At 41.1% G+C, this 22,542-nt stretch overlaps 1 protein-coding gene across 1 annotated transcript in view; it reads right to left on the reverse strand.

Moving 5' to 3' along the window:
* GPR156 (G protein-coupled receptor 156) overlaps positions 1 to 22,542 on the reverse strand; it is an 83,898-nt gene that overhangs the window by 16,947 nt on the left and 44,409 nt on the right. Inside the window, exons 3-7 of the mRNA XM_018043285.1 lie at positions 12,637 to 12,772; positions 12,276 to 12,386; positions 8,143 to 8,268; positions 6,770 to 6,865; positions 4,001 to 4,237 (exon numbers count right to left, since the gene is read on the reverse strand). Coding sequence (XP_017898774.1) covers positions 4,001 to 4,237; positions 6,770 to 6,865; positions 8,143 to 8,268; positions 12,276 to 12,386; positions 12,637 to 12,772 — 706 coding nt within the window. The remainder of the gene's footprint in view (positions 1 to 4,000; positions 4,238 to 6,769; positions 6,866 to 8,142; positions 8,269 to 12,275; positions 12,387 to 12,636; positions 12,773 to 22,542) is intronic.

The following is a 22,542-nucleotide window of genomic DNA, read 5'->3' on the forward strand; positions in this document are numbered from 1 at the left end:
GTTAATACATGGATGGACAGGTATGTGAACAAATGAAGGCAGCTCTCCTTTAAAAAGCTCATCTGTCTGCTAAGGGTGCTGAGACATTTACAGAAGACTGTAAGGCAGAGTAGAAAGTTTTGAGTAACTTCCTGGAGGAGCAGATGAAACACTCTGTGGGTCTAGAAGATAAAATAATGTCCTATCTCAGGACCCGCCTGCCTCTCAAAAGGTGGAGGGAGGGGACAGGAGTGGTTGGAAGGATGGGTCACTGTTTAAGTCACAAAAGCAGAGACTGGCTCACCGCTGGTGATGACCTCAGCGTTTAGCATAAACACTTAGGCATTTCCTGAGGGCCTGTGGAGAATGCTACTTGGTCCACTTGCCTCTTCAGTCACGTCATCCAGCTTTCTAGCACCACCTATCTGCCCTTGAGGAGCCTGTGCCTCTGCCCTCATAAATCCTGATCTCAGGTGGCCTTGGCCTGCAATGGCTTGGAGCAGAGCTTGGGCTCCCAGCCAGAGACTGAGGCTGGACTGCAGTGGTGAAGCACCAGATCCTAGCCACTAGATCAGCAGTCAGTGACAAGGGCCCTGGCCCTTCAGCTTTGCAGAAAAGAATTTCCACAAAGACAGAAAGTAGTGAAGTAAGTGAAGTATTTATTAAGGGAAAAAGAGTACAGTACATGCGGATAGAGACACAGGCAGACTCAGAAGGAGAGTCCCTGAGTTGCACCCTCATGGCAGTTTGAGTTACTTTTATGGGGTATTTCTTCCAGGCCAATCATTTTGATTTGCCTGGTTCACAGTCTGCATCTGGTATATATCCCATCACAGTCCAGGCTCAAGGCTCAGGAGCAAGGAGGAAGCTTTCCTACTCCCTCCCTCTGCATCCCACATGGCTCTCCTTGAACACTTCAAATTTGCTCAGCTGTCCTACGGTCCTGGGAATATCCAGTTTCAGGTCTCACAGGTAGAATCTTCAAGCAAAGGCCACCAAGTCAGAAGTGAAGTAAAGTGAAAGTCACTCAGTCGTGTCCGACTCTTTGTGACCCCGTGGACTATACAGTTCATGGAATTCTCTAGGCCAGAATACTGGAGTGGGTAGCCTTTCCCTTCTCCAGGGGATCTTCCCAACCCAGGGATCGAACCCAGGTCTCCCTCATTGCAGGCGGATTCTTTAGCAGCTGAGCCACAAGGGAAGCCCAAGAATACTGGAGTGGGTAGCCTTTCCCTTCTCCAGTGGATCTTCCCAACCCAGGAATCAAACCGGGGTCTCCTGCATTGCAAGCAGATTCTTTACCAACTGAGCTATCAGGGAAGCCCCCACCAAGTCAGAGGGGAAAATCAATTCAGGGCACAGGAAAATCCTGAAAAACCTCATTACTTTTATATTTTGAGAAACAATTTATGTCCTAAACCTAAAATACAGTAGACTATAAAATGTATTTTCTAGTTTCAGATCATGCTCAGTTCAAGAGGAGGAAAAAGCATGAGAGAGAAAGTAGAAAAGATAGAGTATAAGAAAGGAAGCTCAAGACAGTGAGAAGGACTGAGATAGAGAAGGAAAGAGAAAGGCCAACACGGTTCACCTGCCCCAATAATTCCATTTCCACTCCCACTTCAACAAATCAAGCGCTTGCTCTTAGTTTAAACCTGGAAGTCCAGTTCCAAGCTGAACTTCATCCTACATTTTTATGTCTGTGTATGAGACTGAAGTGCACCTCTATACTACTGTGTTCCTAGGGGTTGAAGATTTAAACACCGAGGAAGGTGGAAATCTGTGTCTGAGGCTTAGGATGCAAGAGGAGCAGAGGCGAGTGTGAAGAGAAACCTAAGTAGGGCCTCATTAGGGAGGTTACTGATTCACTCAGTTTTCAGATACAGGTTTTGTTTTAGAACAGGAAGGCTTTTCTCTAATAGTTCCCTGGTGATTACTTCTGCTCTAAATTATCTTGTTCTCTTTCAGAGACTCCTAGTAGCTCTAAATCATATTTCTAGATCTGCTCTCCATATTTTCTTATCTAGTCTCTCATTTTTTTCCTGTGTCCTTGTTTTTTGTTTCCTTAAGTTAAGCCACTAATTCATTATTTTGCCGTGCCCTATTGCCTATTCAGTGCTTCTAGTGGGGCTTTTAATTCAACACAATCCTTTTCATCCTTATTTAATATTTCATGATCTAAGATTATGTCCTTTTCATGATGGTTTGCTTTGTCAAAGACAGACAATATTCTTTGAATCTTACTGACAAGACTAATCAGATACCCTCTAAAAGCTTTCTATTTTACTTCAGAGGAATGCAGCTTCTCTAAATCTTCAGAAATTTGTGGTCCTCTTTTTGTGAACTGCAGAATCTCTTCATAGATTTTTTCCCCCTTACAGTCTTACATGGAGAGAGCTATAGTTTTCTGGTATACTAATACATTCTCTTGGCTTTTCCCTCATTATCACCAGATGGCTGCCATAGCGCCAAGCATCACAAACATTCAAGGTACGAAGAAGGCAGAAGAGAGGTGATGCTTCAACACCCATAGCTTTTTTAGGAAAGCAAAATCTTTCTCAGAAACCTCCCAGAAAATCTTTAGTGTTCAAAACTGTGTTGCATGGGCATACCTAGCTATAAGGGAGGCTGGCAAAATAAGTGTTTAGCTGTTTCAGCCTATTGAGTATAGGTGATCAAGGAAGAAAGGGTTTGGCAATGGATGGATGGGTTACCCATCAACAATGTTGACCTGAGGGCCTAAGGGATAGGCTTTCTAAAAGTCTCCCCACTCTTTTACCCATATCACAAGAAGGAACAGCCCTGGCTTTTCATAGCCCTTTTCTGCTACATCCCAGACAAATAAGACCCAGGTCTCAATAGGTTCCTTCAGTCTAGTTCTGATAACATTAAGATTCAGCAAAAGTTCCTCCAGTTTCTTGCTCGGAAGCAATGCCCATCCTTGATTTTTGGTGCTACTGCTACAGATTTTTCTGTATTTGTTTATTCTCTTGAGTATTTTAATGAGAATTTATGAAAAGGAAGAAGAGCAAAGGGCCTCTGCCTGTTTCACATTATCATGTCTCAAAGTGCATGCTTCCCTTTTATAAAGACACTGTAACCCTGCATCAGCCAACACTTTCATTACCGGTTAGCTCCCTCATGGAGAAGTCATTCATGGACAACTGGAAGCCGCAAAGGGCATCAGGATGGGATCCTGAAGGAGTTGTGGGATGAAGGAGGCCTCAGGAGGAAGATAAAGAGAACCAGAAGGGACACAGGAAAAGTACCTAATGCCAAGTTCATTGATGTGGATGAACATGGCTCAGTGGAACCCTGGGGCATAACATGAGTAATTTAACATCACTGTCCTTTCACAGCCTATGGATTCCTTCATCTTTCTCTCTCTGACTCCTTTTCTTTCTCTTTGTGCTCTGGATATTTCTCCTTCTATCTTCTTCCCTTGTTTGATTTTTTTCTTAATCCTCATAATAAGAAACACATTTTTAATTTAGTTTTTATTTTTCCTTACTGTAAAAAGAAAAGGAATGTTCTGTATTTTCCTCTAATAAAATGAAAGAAAAAGCATTTTAAATTGCATAAAGATCCAAATGTGCTTTTCTTGGTGAATGTGCAATTGCAAACAGGAAAGAAGGAAAGGTTCCTCATTTCCAAACTAGTATAGGAAATGACATCATCAAGATGAAGGGAGGGTGGCATTAGCTTGGCTCAGTGGTAAAGATGAAGGGAGGACTGGGGCTGCATGAAGTGGCCTGGAGGGTGGGTAGAAAACCAAGTCAGCGAGGCAGCCCCTCACATGGAAATGGTGCCACTGCTTGGCTACCTTGATCCACCCTTCTTGCCCACTGGGGAGGGAAGAACAGAGGAAGCCAGCTCACTAGGATCCCACCTTCCCTTTGACTCTTTAATCAAAAGCATCTAAAAACTCTCACTAGGAAACAAAGTAAACAATTTGTCATGCCCAGTGAAGTCTCTGGAATGATGGGGTGAACTGGTCCTCCAAATTCTCCCTAAAGCATACCTGGGGAATGAAGATGAAGCAGTTGATTGTGGTTGTGCAAACAAAGATACCTCCAGACGTGAGTCCAAAAACTAGGTTGGGCCAGGAGTACAGGTATCTGGTGACCACAAAAAGCAGCCCAGCAGCCAGTACCACGAGGTTGACCCCAACCATGATGGTTAAAGACTGATTTACAGGAGGAGAGCTGACGTGGTCAGTCAGGCCAGCCAGGTAGGCCCCATATAGCAGCAGCAGACCCTGGAGATAGACAGAAGAAGTTCAGAGGTTCAGAGACGTGAAATACCAGGCTTGGGGCCAAATAGCAATAGGATTGGGACCGATTTCCTCAACTGTAAAAAATGGAATAATAATAACTACCTTAAAGCATTGCTATGAGGAGAACTGACTAAGATAACACGAGGGACTACTCTTGGAGTGCTTAATAGCACCACCACTACCTCTTGGTGCTTAATAAATTTCATTTTCCTCTCCTTCTCTGAGAATTAGTTTATTGGAGGTCAGCAAGTCAACTATCAGACAGGACTCTTCCAGGATGAGGTATAAGACAGGGTGGTACAGGTGGGTAGGAGCCCCACAGAACCAGCTGCCAGGCACTGGGAGGGCAGTGGGTGCACCATGCTGCATCCACTGTGTGGTTCTGCACTGCATGGAGCTGAGAGGCGTGCAGAGGCTGAACTAGCCTCCAGGTCCACTTGTCAAGCATGTGCCATGGCAGGGGCAGCACCAAAGGAAGGGGCTCTTTTTTCTAATTTTCCCAAAGGCACCATCTGCTTGCCAAGCCCTGCACCTGCAAGACTGCATCTGCCCAGAAGGATGCCTTTTTCTGATTTACACAAAGGATCTCTATAGGCTACTAGCAGCGCTGTGCCAGTGGGTGTTTATGGGAGATGGAGAGTGAAAAAAGAAGAGAACAAAGGCTGGCTGGGACCTGGACAGGACCGGGAGGCAGGCACAGGCAGCAACAGCCTCATCTATACCCTTCACCCTCTTTGTGACATTCCCTGCCCCGCCCCCAGGAGCCCAGGGCCCTACTCTTTCTTCTTTGTCATGAATGTAAACCTGCTCTCAGATTTCTCATTTATACTACACAGAAAATGGCTCACAGCTTCTTAAACTGCTGCTTCTCCTAGAAGGAGCTACATTTAAATAGAAATCAAAGCTTTAATCAATAATATGACATAAAGATTCAATAATATGTAATATATAGAGTCAATATATAGATTTGTTTGATTAGAAGCAAAGCCCCATGCTAGGGGTAGCTGTAGGGGGGGAAATGGTGTTGCCAAGTGGAAGTCATGGTTCTAGCTTTTGAGAAGTTCAGTGTGGTTGGGAGATTTAAGGCAAGCACACAAATACCCATGTTTTTCTTGTTGTTGTATTATTTTTGTTTTTTTGGCCATGCCATGAGGCATGCAGAATCTTACTTCCCTGACTAGGGATTGAATTTGTGCCCCCTACATTGGGAGCTCAGAGTCTTAACCACTGGACTGCCAGGGAAGTTCCCAAATATCCATGTTTTATGATATAGAATGTGAAGATGCCATGGGGGAGGAAGTGGATGGGGACGATGGGGATTTAGAGGGAGAACTAATAATCAAAGTAAGGTCAGGTATCAACAGGCTACCTGCCAGGGACCCTGAAATCACACAATCTGACCACCTCCATCTGTAGGGATGGCCCAAAGACAACTGCTTGGAGGACTGGCTGTGCCTGCTGTGAAGGAGGCAGCTCAGTAGAGATGTCATCTGGGTGCCCAAAATGCTCAGTGTCCAAAGGGGGCCAGAAGCCCAGTCGTGGCCACCCTGAGATCTTCAATGACTAGAGGACACACCAGTCAGCAGGCCAGAAAGGCCTGACTTCTGGATAACTGACACTATCAGGTGGCATTTGGCAGAGTTATATCATTAGCAATTTAATCAAAGATGAGTAAAATTAACTCTACGGTTTTGAAATGTTCAACCTGATTTTATTAAAATGTTTTAACTCTATTAAAATTCTTGACAAAAAAATACTGAGGTATGAATACAGCATCTATATGTGCAGGACTCGTGTTTGAGTGACTCACACCTGATAATTGTGTCATTTGCTCTCATTGCTGAGGAGTGTGGGGTAGGGGGCAGTTGGCAGGCTCAGGTGGGGGGTTGGGGGACTTAATGTGCAGATTTGTGGTCCTCCACCGAAACTGCTTGTCGACCAGGGAGCCCATGGGGTCCTGGCTTAGTCAGCTTCCTGATGCTCAGCACTCTTTCTCCTTTCTTTCTTTGTCCTATAGAAATATATTGCAATAAAATAAAATGGAAATGGGATTACATAAAAGGCATTGGAGAAATAAATCAAGTTGAGTCGCAGAGGGAGTTGCTATGGGGGAAGCGCTGAGTTTCTGTGCCAGGGAGGATGTGCTCTTGCACAGGGTCTTGAAGAACGAGAGAAGCACTGTGCTTTCAGAACCGTTAGGGGTTGGGGAGGCAGTGGAAGAATAATAATAAAACATCTACTCATTTATTAAGCTCTTACTATGGGCCAGGAGTGGTTGAAAACTCAACATGCATCAACCCTTTCAAAACTCAACCGTTCTGAGATGATGGTACATCATCCTCGTTTTACATATGAGGGAACTGAGGCTCAAAGAGGTTAAATGAGGTTCAGGGTCAGCGAGGAAGGGACTGAGTCAGACTTTGCAGGAATCCCCTCATTAACTCCTGTAATTCCTCTTCATATCCACTTATTGGTAACACAGAGATAGCATCCTAAGGAGATAAGGTTACCAACCTTGCATCCCAAAATGAGAGCAATCCAGACGTCGGAGTACCGGGAAGCACAGAAGTGTGTGCTGGTCAGAGTGCAGGACACGTCTCTCCCTGTCACCTAGGAGGGACACAGGGTCAAGACTGAGGGCACCCACAATTACATAGCCGATCTTTGTACACATTCTGGAACACACATACACAGCCGATCTTTGTACACATTCTAGATTGTGAACTCCTCTACAGCTCCTTTAATATGTAAAAAGTAACTTGCTGCAGCTGCTAAGTCACGTCAGTCGTGTCTGACTCTGTGCGACCCCATAGACGGCAGCCCAACAGGCTCCTCTGTCCCTGGGATTCTCCGGGCAAGAACACTGGAGTGGGTTGCCATTTCCTTCTCCAGTGCATGAAAGTGAAAAGTGAAAGTGAAGTTGCTCAGTCGTGTCCGACTCTTAGCGATCCCATGGACTGTAGCCTACCAGGCTCCTCCATCCATGGGATTCTCCAGGCAAGAGTACTAGAGTGGAGTACCATTGCAAAACTAACTTAGGTGACTCCATTAGAATCTAAATGAGTAACTATGAATTAGAGGAAAAGACAACCAAGTTGGGCTGACATGTGGATGCTTGGGGACAGAAGGGCTCACTCCTCTTATGTGCTTTACTACCACAGTGATTCAAATCAGTGCAGAAAAATTACAAATATTTCACGTCCTGCTCCTGCTATTTGTTAATAGTTGAAACTTCAATATTGAATCTGCACGTCAAGATCCCACGGTATTCCTCAGCCCCTTTGTGAGGCTGGAGACATAATGCTTCCTATTAATTGAACCCTATGTTCTGAGCACAGCTGAATTCTTTACCTGTACTGTTTCACTTAATCTTCATCACAGCCCTATGAAATAGGTAGTATTAGTATTATCATCTCCATTTTACTTATGAGGAAATAGAGACTTAGAGAGGTTAAATAACTTTCCCAAGGTCACATGGCTGGTAAGTGGTAGAGCTGGGATTTGAACCAGGGTTGACTGACTCCAAAGAACACTTCAGAATCCTTTACCTTTCAACAATTGGGTAAGGCAACTCTATAAGTTCTCCTTATTGATAATGTGGAAATGGAGTTAACTGCCAGGCAGGTTCCTGTGTGCTGGCATCTCAGCAGATGCCGCAGAACACTCGGGGTGGGAGGCGTAGCGGGAGCAGCGGCAGACCCTGCAGACAAGGGGCAGGTGCTCAGGGCAGCCACAGCTCCCGACGTGCCATCCTCTTGGGGTCATTTATCTTCTTGTTGGGAGGATGTCCACACAGTAAATGATCCTGGGAGAATGACCTCTGCGTACTCACAGAAGCCAGTCCCTCCAGTTCGGGAACTAGATTCTCCAGGGATTGGGTCTCTCACCGTCATACTGACACTGAGAATCTGGAGACACTGGATGGGATCAGTCAGCACCCAAGTCATGAGCAGGATCACATCAGCTATCACCAGGGCTGCCACCAACCCCAGAAGCTGCAGGTCTTTGATTATCTGCAAAAGAGTTAAGGTCATAACTTTCCTTTGCTCACTGGCTATACAACATGGAGTCTAGAGTGTTCTATGTGCTCTGAGCTAAAGGCTCCTGGGTTAATCTTCCAAATGGACTTCAAAGCCAGCCATCAAAGACAATACAGACATGAAACGTACTCAGTGATTCTATGTTCATATCATCGTTTTCATTTCTTTGCCCTTTCCATATCCTGACTTTCCCACAAAGGATTCAAGGAATATTATAAAATAAATACGCTATTATTTCTAAATATGTTTATACGAGCACATAGAGAGATGTGGAAACTTTCATATAAAACTGAACAACCATTAACATGGAGGGTCAGATTGAGAGATGATGGTGGTGGAGGAGAGACTACTAGCATTTCCTTCAAACATATGTGAATCATTTTATTTAATACAAAGAGACTGTGTTATTTTTGTGGTTAGAAAAATAAAATTTTAAAAATGTATATAGCAATAGGATGAAAAATATTAGGGAAAATAGATAATAAGGAGAATTATGACTAATGCTCTGGTGAGGAGAGCACATAGCATTCAAGAACTGGGGCAGAAACGCAATTCTGCATTTTTGACAACCAATGAAAAGAAGGAAGCACAACTAGTTACATGATTCATGGTGTTTATAAAAAAATCAAATCAGTTGCTGAATTAAAATGCTCCAAACTAGTGATAAGGAGAAAAATTTCAAATCAACCAGCAAAAAATGACACAGCATGTATAGAAGAAAAAAATAAGGAAGACATCAGATTTCTCATCAGACACAAGGTCAAGTGAGAAAACAGTGGAAATCTTCAAAAGTACTCAAGAAAAAAAAATTCAACCTAGAATCTTATACTCAGAAAAAGTATCTTTCAAAAACAAAGGTGAAATAAGGAACTTTTTCAGATTAAAGCTGAAAGAATTCAGCATTAGCACACCTGAATGTGAGATAACTTTGAAATAAAAGGAAAAAATATCAGATGAATATAGGTATCTATACAAGGAAATCAAGAGCTCGGGAAATGTTAACTTCATAGAAAAATATATGACTGATATTTACTATTTAAATATCCTTAAAATGTAATGGATTATTTAAACAAAAATTAATAACAATTGTATGGGGCTTGTAACATATGTAAAAGTAAAAACAACACAAAGATTGGAAGATGGGGAAATGGAAGCATACCACTGTAAAATACTTTTGCTATAAGTAAATGCCAATTATATAATTATATACAATCTCTTCCAGAAATTGAATTGGAGGGAATACTCTCCAATTTATTCTACAAATATTCTTACCAAAATCAGGTGAAGATTTTATAAGAAAAGAAAGCTACAGAGCAACATATCTTAAGAAATGAATATAAATATTATAAATAGAATTTTATGAAACTGAATCTAACAATGTAAAAGGATAATTCATAATGACCAAGTGGAGCTTGTTTCAGGGATGCAAGATTGGTTTGAGATCCTAAAATTATTTAATATAATTCACCATATGAGCAAAGGAAAAAACATATGGTTAATAGATACAAAAAACACATTTGACAAAATCTAACATTAATTCTTTATAGAAACTCAATAAAATAGGAATTTGAGGAGAACTTCCCCATTAGATAAAGGGCATTACAACAAAACTACAGCTAACATCTAACATAAAGCTAACATTATGATAAAACAAAATTAACATTCGTTTTGACTAAGATGAATGTTTCCCCAATATGATCAAGAACAACTCAAGGCACTTTTATTAAACATCGTACTAGTGTTTCTAGTCAGTGCCATCATAGAGATTGGAAAGTAAATGTCTTTTATATAAGATATGGTCATCTATGCAGAAAATCTGATAGAATCTACACAAAAGCTACTAGAATTAATAAGTAATTTAGCAAGACTGCAGCAGGTAAGATCAGCTTAAAAAATCAATTGTATTAATAGTATATATATTAGCAACAAAAATTGTAAAGTGAAATGAAAAACAGTAACATGTATAATATCACAAAAATATAAAAGACTTAGAAATAAATTTGACAAAAGATATGAAAGACCTTCACTGAAAGCTGCCAAAAAATTGCTGAAATTAGAAAAGACCTAAATAAATGAAGAAATATATTGTGTTTATGGGTTAAAAGATACAACATTGTTAAGAAGTCAGTTCTCCATAATTTTATCTACAAATTCAGTACAATCTCAATCAAAATCTCTGCTGAAATTTGCAGAAATTGGCAAAGTGATTCAAAAATTTATATGGAAATTCAAAGAACCCAGATTAGCCAAAACAATATTGAGGGAGAACTAATACTCCCTGACTCAAGATTTAATATAAATAGTTTGATAGTTTCAAGTGGACATCAAAGGGACTCAGTCATACATGTACGTGTATCTGTTCTTCACCAAACTCCCCTCCCGTCCAGGCTGCCACATTATGCTTAGGTTTTTAACCAACAGAAATGAAATTAAGATATGTCTGCACAAAGATTCATACACAAATGTTCACAGAAGTTTTACTGTTAATAGCCCCAAACTGGAAACAAATTCAAACACTTACCAATAGGTAAATGGATAAACCAACTGCAGTTATATCTTCATACTGAAAAATTACTCAGCAATAATAAGGAAAGAACCACTGATGCAAGTAACAACATAGATGAATCTCAAAATAATTAGGCCAAGTAGAAGAAAGATAAAAATACACACTGTATAATTCCACTTATATAAAATTCTGGAAAATTCAAACTAATCTACAGTGACAGAAAGCAGGTCAATGGTTGCCTGGGTACAGGAATAGGGGATATAAGAATTCGACAAGAGAGGAAGATGACAAGAGTGTATGAGGAGACTTGCAGATTATAACCCAAGTTTCATAGTGTATACATGTCAAAATATATCAAATCATACACTTTAAACATATGTGGTTCATTGCATAAATAAAGTTATTTATCACCAGATGTGAAGACCTGACTCACTGGAAAAGACCTTGATGCTGGGAAAGATGGAGGGCAGGAGGAGAAAGTGGTGATAGAGGATGAGATGCTTGGATGGTATCACCATCCAATGGACATGAGTTTAAGCAAACTCCAGGAGACAGTGAAGGACCCGGAAGCCTGGATGCTACAGTCCATGGTGTTGTAAAGTGTCAGATACGACTTAGCAACTGAATAACAACAACAAAGCTATTTTTTAAAACGGAATTAGTGTTCTAGAGGCATGGATGAGCTTACTGTCCTTTAGGCAATGTTTCTCATATGTATGGTTATTCACAGCAGAGTTTTTGATAAATATTCACCACAAAAGATTTGCTAAAAGAAAATCTTGTCAGTCCGGAGAAGTAAACTCCAACTGAGTAATATGTTAGATCTGGACAGGATCGATATAGACTAAGGGTTTGATGATCAGACTTTGAGGTTTGGGCAGCTCCATCAGGAAACATGATAAAATGAGGGAATGTGGTTAGGATGACACCTGATTTCAGGGACACATAGGTAATCTGGCTGCTGCATAGCTGCTAGGGTTGATATGTTCTTCTTTGCTCATTGTTTCGGGCCCATCCTTCTTAGTATAGAGCATGGCCTTGTATGGAAAAGAACTGGGCTCCAAAGATGGGAATAATTGCTTACTTGCTATAGCTTCTCTGTAATTGCTATGCCTCTGCCCACTTTTCAGCTCACACCTGTGCCAAGCAATAGCCCCTCTGGGCATTTTGCTCTCCTTCAGGCTGGTGCCAGATAAGGGCCAGCTCACACATCCCCCAGAGTAGTACCCAGGCCTGGGATGCATATGAAGCAGAACTTTTGTTTAAAGACCTGTCTCCCAATAGCACTGACAAACAGCTTTCCAGCCTTGGAATTTATGAGGCCACATGACTCCAAGGTTTGAAGTAAGGGGCAGGAACTTCAGATCATCATAAAAGAGCCAGACCCAGTAATTTGGTACAAGTTTCTCTAGGTTTTAATCAATAATGGAGCTACTGTCTGTGATCAAGCAATGTGTACTTGCTACCTACTTACCACTCTCTTGTCTGGAACCCTCTGGGTAAACACCTTGTAGAGTCGCCAGCTCTTCCCAAGAATGGGGCCAAATACCAGGGAGGTTCCAATGCACAACATGGAGAGTCTTATCTACAGATGGAAAGGGACAGAAGAAAGAGGCATAAGAGAAACCTTTGTGGTTCTCCATATATTCTGATCTGCAAAGCTTCAGTCCACAGAGGACCTGGGGCAGAAAGTGGACCTCACTGACTCAGGGTTCCAGGGTTTGCCTAAAGAGCCCACATCAAGGATAAATGTAACCAGCACCCACAGGAGCAGATGATTTTAAAAATTATCAAAACTTGCATGATGTTCAAAATAAAATTGAAGATTCACCTACCTGAATGAGAGTTTCCATTGAACTTCCCACTAAAGCACCTTGATTGTGAATCCCAAAGAGGTAAGCACTACTGTAAGTCAGACAACTGCCCAATAAGGTCACAATGTTCAGATTGGGACTGGACATCTTCACAATCCTATGGGAAACCACGAAAAAAGACACCTACAGTCATGACATTTGTCCTGAGAGTGTACAAAGTTTCCCTGCCAGCAAAATCTCCAATGTAGTCTCGGAGTAAAAGGTCATAGAGAAGACTACTTTACAACCCTGTGAAAAATTGTTATGATTTATTTAAATTTATTTTCAGAAAGAAGTACATTCTGGCATTTCTTGCTTATATAACTCCAAGTCTTAAAAGAAGGCCAACTTCCCCCAAACAGGTGGTATCACAGAAAAGTTAGAATTTTTCCCTAAAGTTTATGGTTGCTAAGAGACTGCTCTATGCAGCCTAGTGAATAAATAACCAGCAGGTAGATATCTAAGGAGATACAGTTGGGAACCTTTAAAAGTGAGCTGTAAAGTAAACTATTAGAAAAAAAACAGACAAAGATACCACAAAAAAGAGAAAATTATAAGCCAATATCACTGATAAACATAGGTGCAAAAATCCTTAATAAAATACTAGCAAATCAAATCCAACAACACATTAAAAGGATCATACACCGTGATCAAGTGGGACTTATTCAAGGGATGTGAGGATTTTTCAATATCTGCAAATCCATACACATTAACAAACTGAAGAATAAAAATCATATGATCATCTTAATAGCTGCAGAAGAAGCTTTTGACAAAATTCAACATCCATTTATGATAAAAACGCTCCAAAAAGTGGGCATTGAGGGAACCTACCTCAACAAAATAAAGGTCATATATGACAAACCCACAGCTAACATTATACTCAGTGGTGAAAAGCTGAAAGCATTTTCTCTAAAATTAGACAAGGATGGCCACTCTTACTCTTTTTATTCAACAATGCTTTGGCAGTCCTAGCCACAGCAATCAGAGAAGAAAAAGAAATAAAATGAATCCAAGCTGGAAAAGAAGTAAAACTGTCACTATTTGTACATAACATTATACTCTACACAGAAAATCCTAAAGATGCTACCAGAAAACTACTAGAGCTCATCAATGAATCTGGTAAGTTACAGGATACAAAATTAATACAAAATTAATTAATACATTTTTTAAAATCTGTATTTACTTATTTTTGTTTGTGCTGGGTTTTTGTTGCTTTGCATGGGTTTTCTCTAGTTGCAGTGAGTAGGGGTTACTCTTAGTTGCCATGCTTGGGCTTCTCATTATGGTGGCTTCTCTTGTTGCAGAGCACAGGCTCAAAGGAAGCAAGGATATACAACAGAAAAAACACAGTCTCTTCAAAGTGTGGTAATGGGAAAATTGGACAGCTACATGTAAAAGGATGAAATTAGAACATTCTATAACACCATACACAATATTAAACTCAAAATGGATTAAAGACCTAAATGTAAAACCAGATACCATAAAACTCCTAGAGGAAAATAGTCAGAATACTCTGATATAAACTGCAGCAGTATCTTTTGGGATTCATCTTCTAGAGTGATGAAAACAAAAAGAAAAATAAACAAACTGGATCTAATTAAACTGAAAAGATTTTTTACATCAAAGAAAACTATAAACAAAACAAAAAAGACAACACAGAATGGGAGAAAATATTTGCAAATGGTATAACTGACAAGAGATTAAACTCCAAAATATGCAACAGTTCACAAAGCTCAATAACAAAAAAAACACCCACTCAGAAAATGGGCAGAAGACCAAAATAGACATTTTTTCCAGAGAAGACATAGAGATGATTGAAAGGCACATGAAAAGATGCTCAACACTGCTAATTATTAGAGCGATGCAAATCAAAACTACAATGAATTATCACCTCACACTAATCAGAGTGGCCATCATCAAAAAGTCTACAAATAATAAATTCTGGACAGGAAATGGAGAAAAGGGAACCCTCCTACACCACTGATGGCAGTGTAAACTGGTACAGAAATATGGAGAATAGTGTGGAAGTTCCTTAATGAACAGAAAAATAGAATTGCCATATGAGCCAGCAATCCACCTCCTGGGCATATACCTGAAGAAAACCATAATTTGAAGATATATGCATCCTAATGCTCACTGCAGCACTATTTATAATACCCAAGACATGGAAACAACCTAAATGTCCATTGATAGCTGAATCGATAAAGAAAATGTGGTATGTATATACAATGGAATATTAATCAGTCATAAAAAAGAATGAAATAATGCCATCTGCAGCAACATGGCTTGACCTAAGTTATCTCATTAAGTCAAATAAACCAGACAGAGAAAGACAAATATCAGAAGATATCACTTATATGTGGAATCTAATTAAAAATGATACAAATTCACTTCGATATAAAACAGAAATAGACCCATAGAAATATAAAACAATTTTATGGTTATCAAAAGGGGAAGGAGGGAGGGATAAATTAGGAGTTTAAGATTAATATATATACAGTCAGTACAGTTCAGTTGCTCAGTCGTGTCCGACTCTTTGCAACGCCATGAATCACAGCACGCCAGGCCTCCCTGTCCATCACCAACTCCCGAAGTTCACTCAGATTCACGTCCATCAAGTCAGTGATGCCATCCAGCCATCTCATCCTCTGTCGTCCCCTTCTCCTCCTGCCCCCAATCCTTCCCAGCATCACAGTCTTTTCCAATGAGTCAACTCTTCGCATGAGGTGGCCAAAGTACTGGAGTTTCAGCTTTAGCATCATTCCCTCCAAAGAAATCCCAGGGCTGATCTCCTTCAGAATGGACTTGTTGGATCTCCTTGCAGTGCAAGGGACTCTCAAGAGACTTCTCCAACACCACAGTTCAAAAGCATCAATTCTTTGGCGCTCAGCCTTCTCCACAGTCCAACTCTCACATCCATATATGACCACTGGAAAAACCATAGCTTTGACTAGATGGACCTTAGTCGGCAAAGTAATGCCTCTGCTTTTTGAATATGTTATCTAGGTTGGTCATAACTTTTCTTCCAAGGGGTAAGCGTCTTTTAATTTCATGGCTGCAGTTACCATCTGCAGTGATTTTAGAGCCCCCCAAAATAAAGTCTGACACTGTTTCCACTGTTTCCCCATCTATTTCCCATGAAGTGATGGGACCAGATGCCATGATCTTTGTTTCCTGAATGTTGAGTTTTCAGCCAACTTTTTCACACTCCTCTTTCACTTTCATCAAGAGGCTTTTTAGCTCTTCTTAACTTTATGCCATAAGGGTGGTGTCATCCGTATATCTGAGGTTATGGATATTTCTCCCTGCAATCTTGATTCCAGCTTGTGTTTCTTCCAGTCCAGCGTTTCTCATGATGTACTCTGCATACAAGTTAAATAAGCACGGTGACAATATACAGCCTTGATGTACTCCTTTTCCTATTTGGAACCAGTCTGTTGTTCCATGTCCAGTTCTAACTGTTGCTTCCTGACCTGCATACAGATTTTTCAAGAGGCAGGTCAGGTGGTCTGGTATTCCCATCTCTTTCAGAATTTTCCACAGTTCATTGTGATCCACACAGTCAAAGACTTTGGCATAGTCAATAAACCAGAAATAGATGTTTTTCTGGAACTCTCTTGCTTTTTCCATGATCCAGTGGATGTCGGCAATTTGATCTCTGGTTCCTCTGCCTTTTCTAAAACCAGCTTGAACATCAGGAATTTCACAGTACACATATTGCTGAAGCCTGGCTTGGAGAATTTTGGGCATTACTTTACTAGCATGTGAGATGCGTGCAACTGTGCGGTAGTTTGAGCATTCGTTGGCATTGCCTTTCTTTGGGATTGGAATGAAAACTGACCTTTTCCAGTCCTGTGGCCACTGCTGAGTTTTCCAAATTTACTGGCATATTGAGTGCAGCACTTTCACAGCATCATCTTTCAGGATTTGAAATAGCTCAACTGGAATTCCATCACCTCCACTAGCTTTGTTCGTAGTGATGCTATCTAAGGCCCACTTGACTTCCCCTTGCAGGATGTCAGGCTCTCAATGAGTGATCACACCATCGTGATTATCCGGGTCGTGAAGATCTTTTTTGTACAGTTCTTCCATGTATTCTTGCCACCTCTTCTTAATATCTTCTGCTTCTGTTAGGTCCATACCATTTCTGTCCTTTATCGAGCCCATCTTTGCATGAAATATTCCCTTGATATCTCTAATTTTCTTGAAGAGATCTCTAGTCTTTCCCATTCTGTTGTTTTCCTCTATTTCTTTGCACTGATCGCTGAAGAAGGCTTTCTTATCTCTGCTTGCTATTCTTTGGAACTCTGCATTCAGATGCTTATATCTTTCCTTTCCTCCTTTGCTTTTCACCTCTCTTCTTTTCACAGCTATTTGTAAGGCCTCCAGAGACAGCCATTTTGCTTTTTTGCATTTCTTTCCATGGGGATGGTCTTGATCCCTGTCTCCTGTACAATGTCACGAACCTCATTCCATAGTTCATCAGGCACTCTATCTATCAGATCTAGGCCCTTAAATCTATTTCTCACTTCCACTGTATAATCATAAGGGATTTGATTTAGGTTATACCTGAATGGCCTAGCGGTTTTCCCTACTTTCTTCAATTTAAGTCTGAATTTGGTAATAAGGAGTTCATGATCTGAGCCACAGTCAGCTCCTGGTCTTGTTTTTGCTGATTGTATAGAGCTCCTCCATCTTTGGCTGCAAAGAATATAATCAATCTGATTTTGGTGTTGACCATCTGGTGATGTCCATGTGTAGAGTCTTCACTTGTGTTGTTGGAAGAGGGTATTTGCTATGACCAGTGCATTATCTTGGCAAAACTCTATTAGTCTTTGCCCTGCTTCATTCCGCATTCCAAGGCCAAATTTGCCTGTTACTCCAGGTGTTTCTTGACTTCCTACTTTTGCATTCCAGTCCCCTCTAATGAAAAGGACAGCTTTTTTGGGTGTTAGTTCTAAAAGGTCTTGTAGGTCTTCATAGAACCATTCAGCTTCAGCTTCTTCAGCATTACTGGTTGGGGCATAGACTTGGATTACCGTGATATTGAATGGTTTGCCTTGGAAACGAACAGAGATCATTCTGTCGTTTTTGAGATTGCATCCAAGTACTGCATTTCAGACTCTTTTGTTGACCATGATGGCTACTCCATTTCTTCTGAGGGACTCCTGCCTGCAGTAGTAGATATAATGGTCATCTGAGTTAAATTCACCCATTCCAGTCCATTTTAGTTCGCTGATTCCTAGAATGTAGACGTTCACCCTTGCCATCTCCTATTTGACCACTTCCAATTTGCCTTGATTCATGGACCTGACGTTCCAGGTTCCTATGCAATATTGCTCTTAACAGCATCGGATCTTGCTTCTATCACCAGTCACATCCACAGCTGGGTATTGTTTTTGCTTTGGCTCCATCCCTTCATTCTTTCTGGAGCTATTTCTCCACTGACCTCCAGTAGTATATTGGGCACCTACTGACCTGGGGAGTTCCTTTTTCAGTATTCTACCATTTTGCCTTTTCATACTGTTCACGGCATTCTCAAGGCAATACTGAAGTGGTCTGCCATTCCCTTCTCCAATAGACCACATTCTGTCAGACCTCTCCACCATGACCCACCATAAAATGGGCTTCCCAGGTGGCTCAGTGGTTAAGAATTTGCCTGCAGTGAAGGAGACGCAGGAGACATGGGATCGATCCCTGGATCAGGATGATCCCCTGGAAGGGCATGGAAACTTACTCCAGCATTTCTATCTGGAGAATCCCATGGACAGAAGAGCTTAGCAGGCTACAGTCCATAGGATCACAAAGACCTGGACAGGACTGAAGTCATTTGAGCACACACGCACACGCATATATAAAATAAATAACCAACAAGGACTTACTGTATACCATAGAGAACTACACTCAGTATTTTACAATAACCTATAAGGGAAAAGAATCTGAGAACAAATATGTGTAGTACATATGTATGTGTATATATGTGTGTGTGTGTGTGTGTGTGTGTGTGTGTGTGTATATATAGATAGATAGATAGATATGTATTTCAGTTCAGTTCAGTTCAGTTGCTCAGTCGTGTCCGCCTCTTTGCAACCGTATGAATCACAGCATGCCAGGCCTCCCTGTCCATCAACAACTGCCAGAGTCTACCCAAACCCATGTCCATTGAGTCGGTGATGCCATCCAACCATCTCATCCTCTGTCGTCCCCTTCTCCTCCTGCCCTCAATCTTTCCCAGCATCAGGGTCTTTTCAAATGAGTCAGCTCTTTGCATCAGGTGGCCAAAGTATTGGAGTTTCAGCTTCAACATCAGTCCTTCCAATGAACATCCAGGACTGATCTCCTTTAGGATGGACTGGTTGGATCTCCTTGCAGTCCAAGGGACTCTCAAGAGTCTTCTCCAACACCACAGTTCAAAAGCATCAATTCTTTGGTGCTCAGCTTTCCTTATAGTCCAACTCTCACATCCATACATGACTACTAGAAAAACCATAGCCTTGACTAGACGTACCTTCATGGACAAAGTAATGTCTCTGCTTTTTAATATGCTATCTAGATTGGTCATAACTCTCCTTCCAAGGAGTAAGCGTCTTTTAATTTCATGGTTGCAGTCACCATCTGCAGTGATTTTGGAGCCCAGAAAAATAAAGTCTGACACTGTTTCCACTGTTTCCCCATCTATTTTCCATGAAGTGATGGGACCAGACGCTATGATCTCAGTTTTCTGAATGTTGAGCTTTAAGCCAACTTTTTCACTCTCCTCTTTCACTTTCATCAAGAGGCTCTTTAGTTCTTCTTCACTTTCTGCCATAAGGATTGTGTCATCTGCATATCTGAGGATATTGATATTTCTTCTGGCAATCTTGATTCCAGCTTGTGCTTCCTCCAGCCCAGCATTTCTCATGATATACTCTGCATATAAGTTAAATAAGCAGGGTGACAATATACAGCCTTGACATACTCCTTTTCCTATTTGGAACCAGTCTGTTGTTCCATATATATATTTATATATATGTATAACTGAATCACTTTACTGAATACCTGAAACTAACACAACACTGTAAATCAACTATGAAAGTGAAGTGAAAGTGAAAGCTGCTCAGTCGTGTCTGACTCTTTGCAAGCTCATGGACGGTTGCCTGCCAGGCTCCTCTCTCCATGGAATTCTCCAGGCCAGAATACCGAAGTAGGTAGCTGTTCCCTTCTCCAGGGCATCTTTCTGACCCAGATATCAAACCCCAGGTCTCCCGCCTTGCAGGTGGATTCTTTACCATCTGAGCCACCAAGGAACCCCAATCAACTAAACTTCAATAAAAATTAAATTAAAAATAAAATGAGCTTTACAGTAAAATACTATTTGAAAAAAGTGTGGAGAGTTGTTCATGCACTATTTACTTTATTTGCCATGTAAACTGTTTTCTTCTCTCTGTCTGACCAAGAAGAGAAAGAAAGGAGAAAGAAAGAGAAAGAAGGCAGGGACTGAAAGTAGGAAATTTGGGAAGGACTACTTCTCGAGTGATTTTTTAAAAAACAATCTTATTTATTTATTTATTTTTGGCTGTGTTGGGTCTTAGTTACTGCACAGGCTTTCTCTAGTTGTGGAGTGGGGGTTCCTCTTCATTGCAGTGTTCAGGCTTCTCACTGTGGTGACTTCTCTTGTCATGGTATAGTGGTGCTAGACTGCTCAGGCTTCAGGGGTTGAAGCATGTGGGCTCAGCAGTTAGGGCTCCCAGGCTCTAAAGCACAGGCTCAAAAGTAGTGGCACATGGGCTTAGCTGCCCCATGGTACGTGGGATCTTCCCAGATCAGGCATTGAACCCTTGTCTCCTGTATTGGCAGGTGAATTCTTTACCACTGAGCCACTAGGGAAGACCCTTTAGTGATTTTTGAGGTTTCAGAGCATTCTGAAGATTATAGGGAAGGGTAGACAGAGTCTGAGACATACTCTCAGCACCAATAGAGGTTGTAGACAAGATACAAATGAGTGAACTGGTTAACCCAAGGGAAAAACCAGACTTAAACTGGACTGTGATTGATTAAATTTAAGAAATAAAAATAACTAGTAACAATTAAGAAGTTATATAATACTTAAGGGTTTTAATCTAAATAATGTATTCTGTTGTTCAGTCGTTCAGTTGTATCCGACTTTTTGTGACTCCATGGACTGCAGCACACCAGGCTTCCTGTCCTTCACCATCTTCCAGAGTTTGCTCAAACTCATGTCCATTGAGCCGGTGATGCCATCAACCATCTCATCCTCTGCCGACCCCTTCTACTTGTGCCTTCAATCTTTTCCAGCATCAAGGTCTTTTCCAATGAGTTAGCTCTTCACATCAAGTGGCCAAAGTACTGGAGCTTCAGCTTCAGCACCAATCCTTTCCATGAATATTCAGGGTTGATTTCCTTTAGGACTGACTGGTTGAATCTCCTTGGAATCCAAGGGACTCTCAAGAGTCTTCTCCAACATTACAGTCTGAAAGCATCAATGCTTCAGTGCTCAGCCTTCTTTATGGCCCAACTCTCACATCCATACATGACTACTGGGAAAACCATAGCTTTGACTATATGGACCTTTGATGGCAAAGTAATGTCTCTGTTTTTTAAAAACGGTGTCTATGTCTGTCACAGCTTTTCATAGTATATTCTGCATAAACACAGTATTTATACTACTAGTCCTTTGGTAATTATACTTATTACCCTCAGTTGCTCAATTGTGTCCAATTCTTTGAGACCCCATGGACTTTAGTCTGCCAGACTCTTCTATCCATAGAATTCTCCAGGCAAGAATACTGGAGGGGGTAGTCATTCCCTTCTTCAGGGGATCTTCCCAACCCAGGGATTGAACCTGAGCCTCCTTCATTGCAGGCAGAGTCTTTACTGAGTACTTATACCTTTATTTTAAAATAATTACTGAGGGGAAAAGCATTCTTATCTATGTACCTGGATTCCCTGACTGACCACCTTGAAGACCAGAACCAAGGCAAAACCAGCTACACACTAGAGCCTATTTTAAAGACAGGCAAAGTATTTATCTGGGAGGCATTAAACAAACAGTTTGGCAGTGCAGGACTTAAAACCATCACAACTACCACCAGCCCAGCTTGATTATTTCATAGTCAGCAACATAATTACGCACACACACACAAGAATACGAAAACTCTGCCTGCGACTCAAGCCCCAGGTATAGTCACCATAGGCCAGTGACTCTAGTTGAGCTTTATCTAGTCTTAAAGTAAAAACCTTGATTTTTTTTTATTCCTCCAAACGTGAAAACAACCTTCATGTATTCCCCTTGTAAATAGGGGATAATAATAATACACACTCTCCTCCTCCCAAACCAAAGAGTTGTGAGGGCTGAAGATTCAATGAGGCAATACAGCCAAGTGTGTGGTAGCATGGACAGGCCCCAGCATGTTAAAGCATGTTACAAATACAGCTGATGATGTGATTAATCTCATCATCTTCCAGGCTTTAGAAACCTGGGAATCACCTTTTGCTTCTTCCTTTTCCTTCTCCACTTCTTTCTTTATCACCTCTACTCAATCGTTGTGTTTCTTTCAATTGTTATTTCAAAATCCCTCTGAGCTGTCCCTCACGTTCTGCTCCTACTGCTGTCACATTTATCCAGATTACAGTCGTGTTAGGAGAAATGGAACTTGAGTCACGTGTGAGATGGGAATCCTGGCTCAGCCAGTCACAGCTATGTGACTTTCATTGAGTCCTTTAACTAGTCTAGGTTCCTGTTTCCTCATTTGTGAAATAAAGATAATATCTCCTTTCTTATGTACCTACAGGGTATTGTGAAGATCAAATCAGGCTTGTGCTAAAACTCCTTGAATATTCTAAGGCAATGCAAAAACATTAATTGTTGGGTTTTTTGGTATAAGCTTC

Source organism: Capra hircus, chromosome 1 (assembly GCF_001704415.2).
Source record: "Capra hircus breed San Clemente chromosome 1, ASM170441v1, whole genome shotgun sequence".
Lineage (NCBI taxonomy): Eukaryota > Metazoa > Chordata > Mammalia > Artiodactyla > Bovidae > Capra > Capra hircus.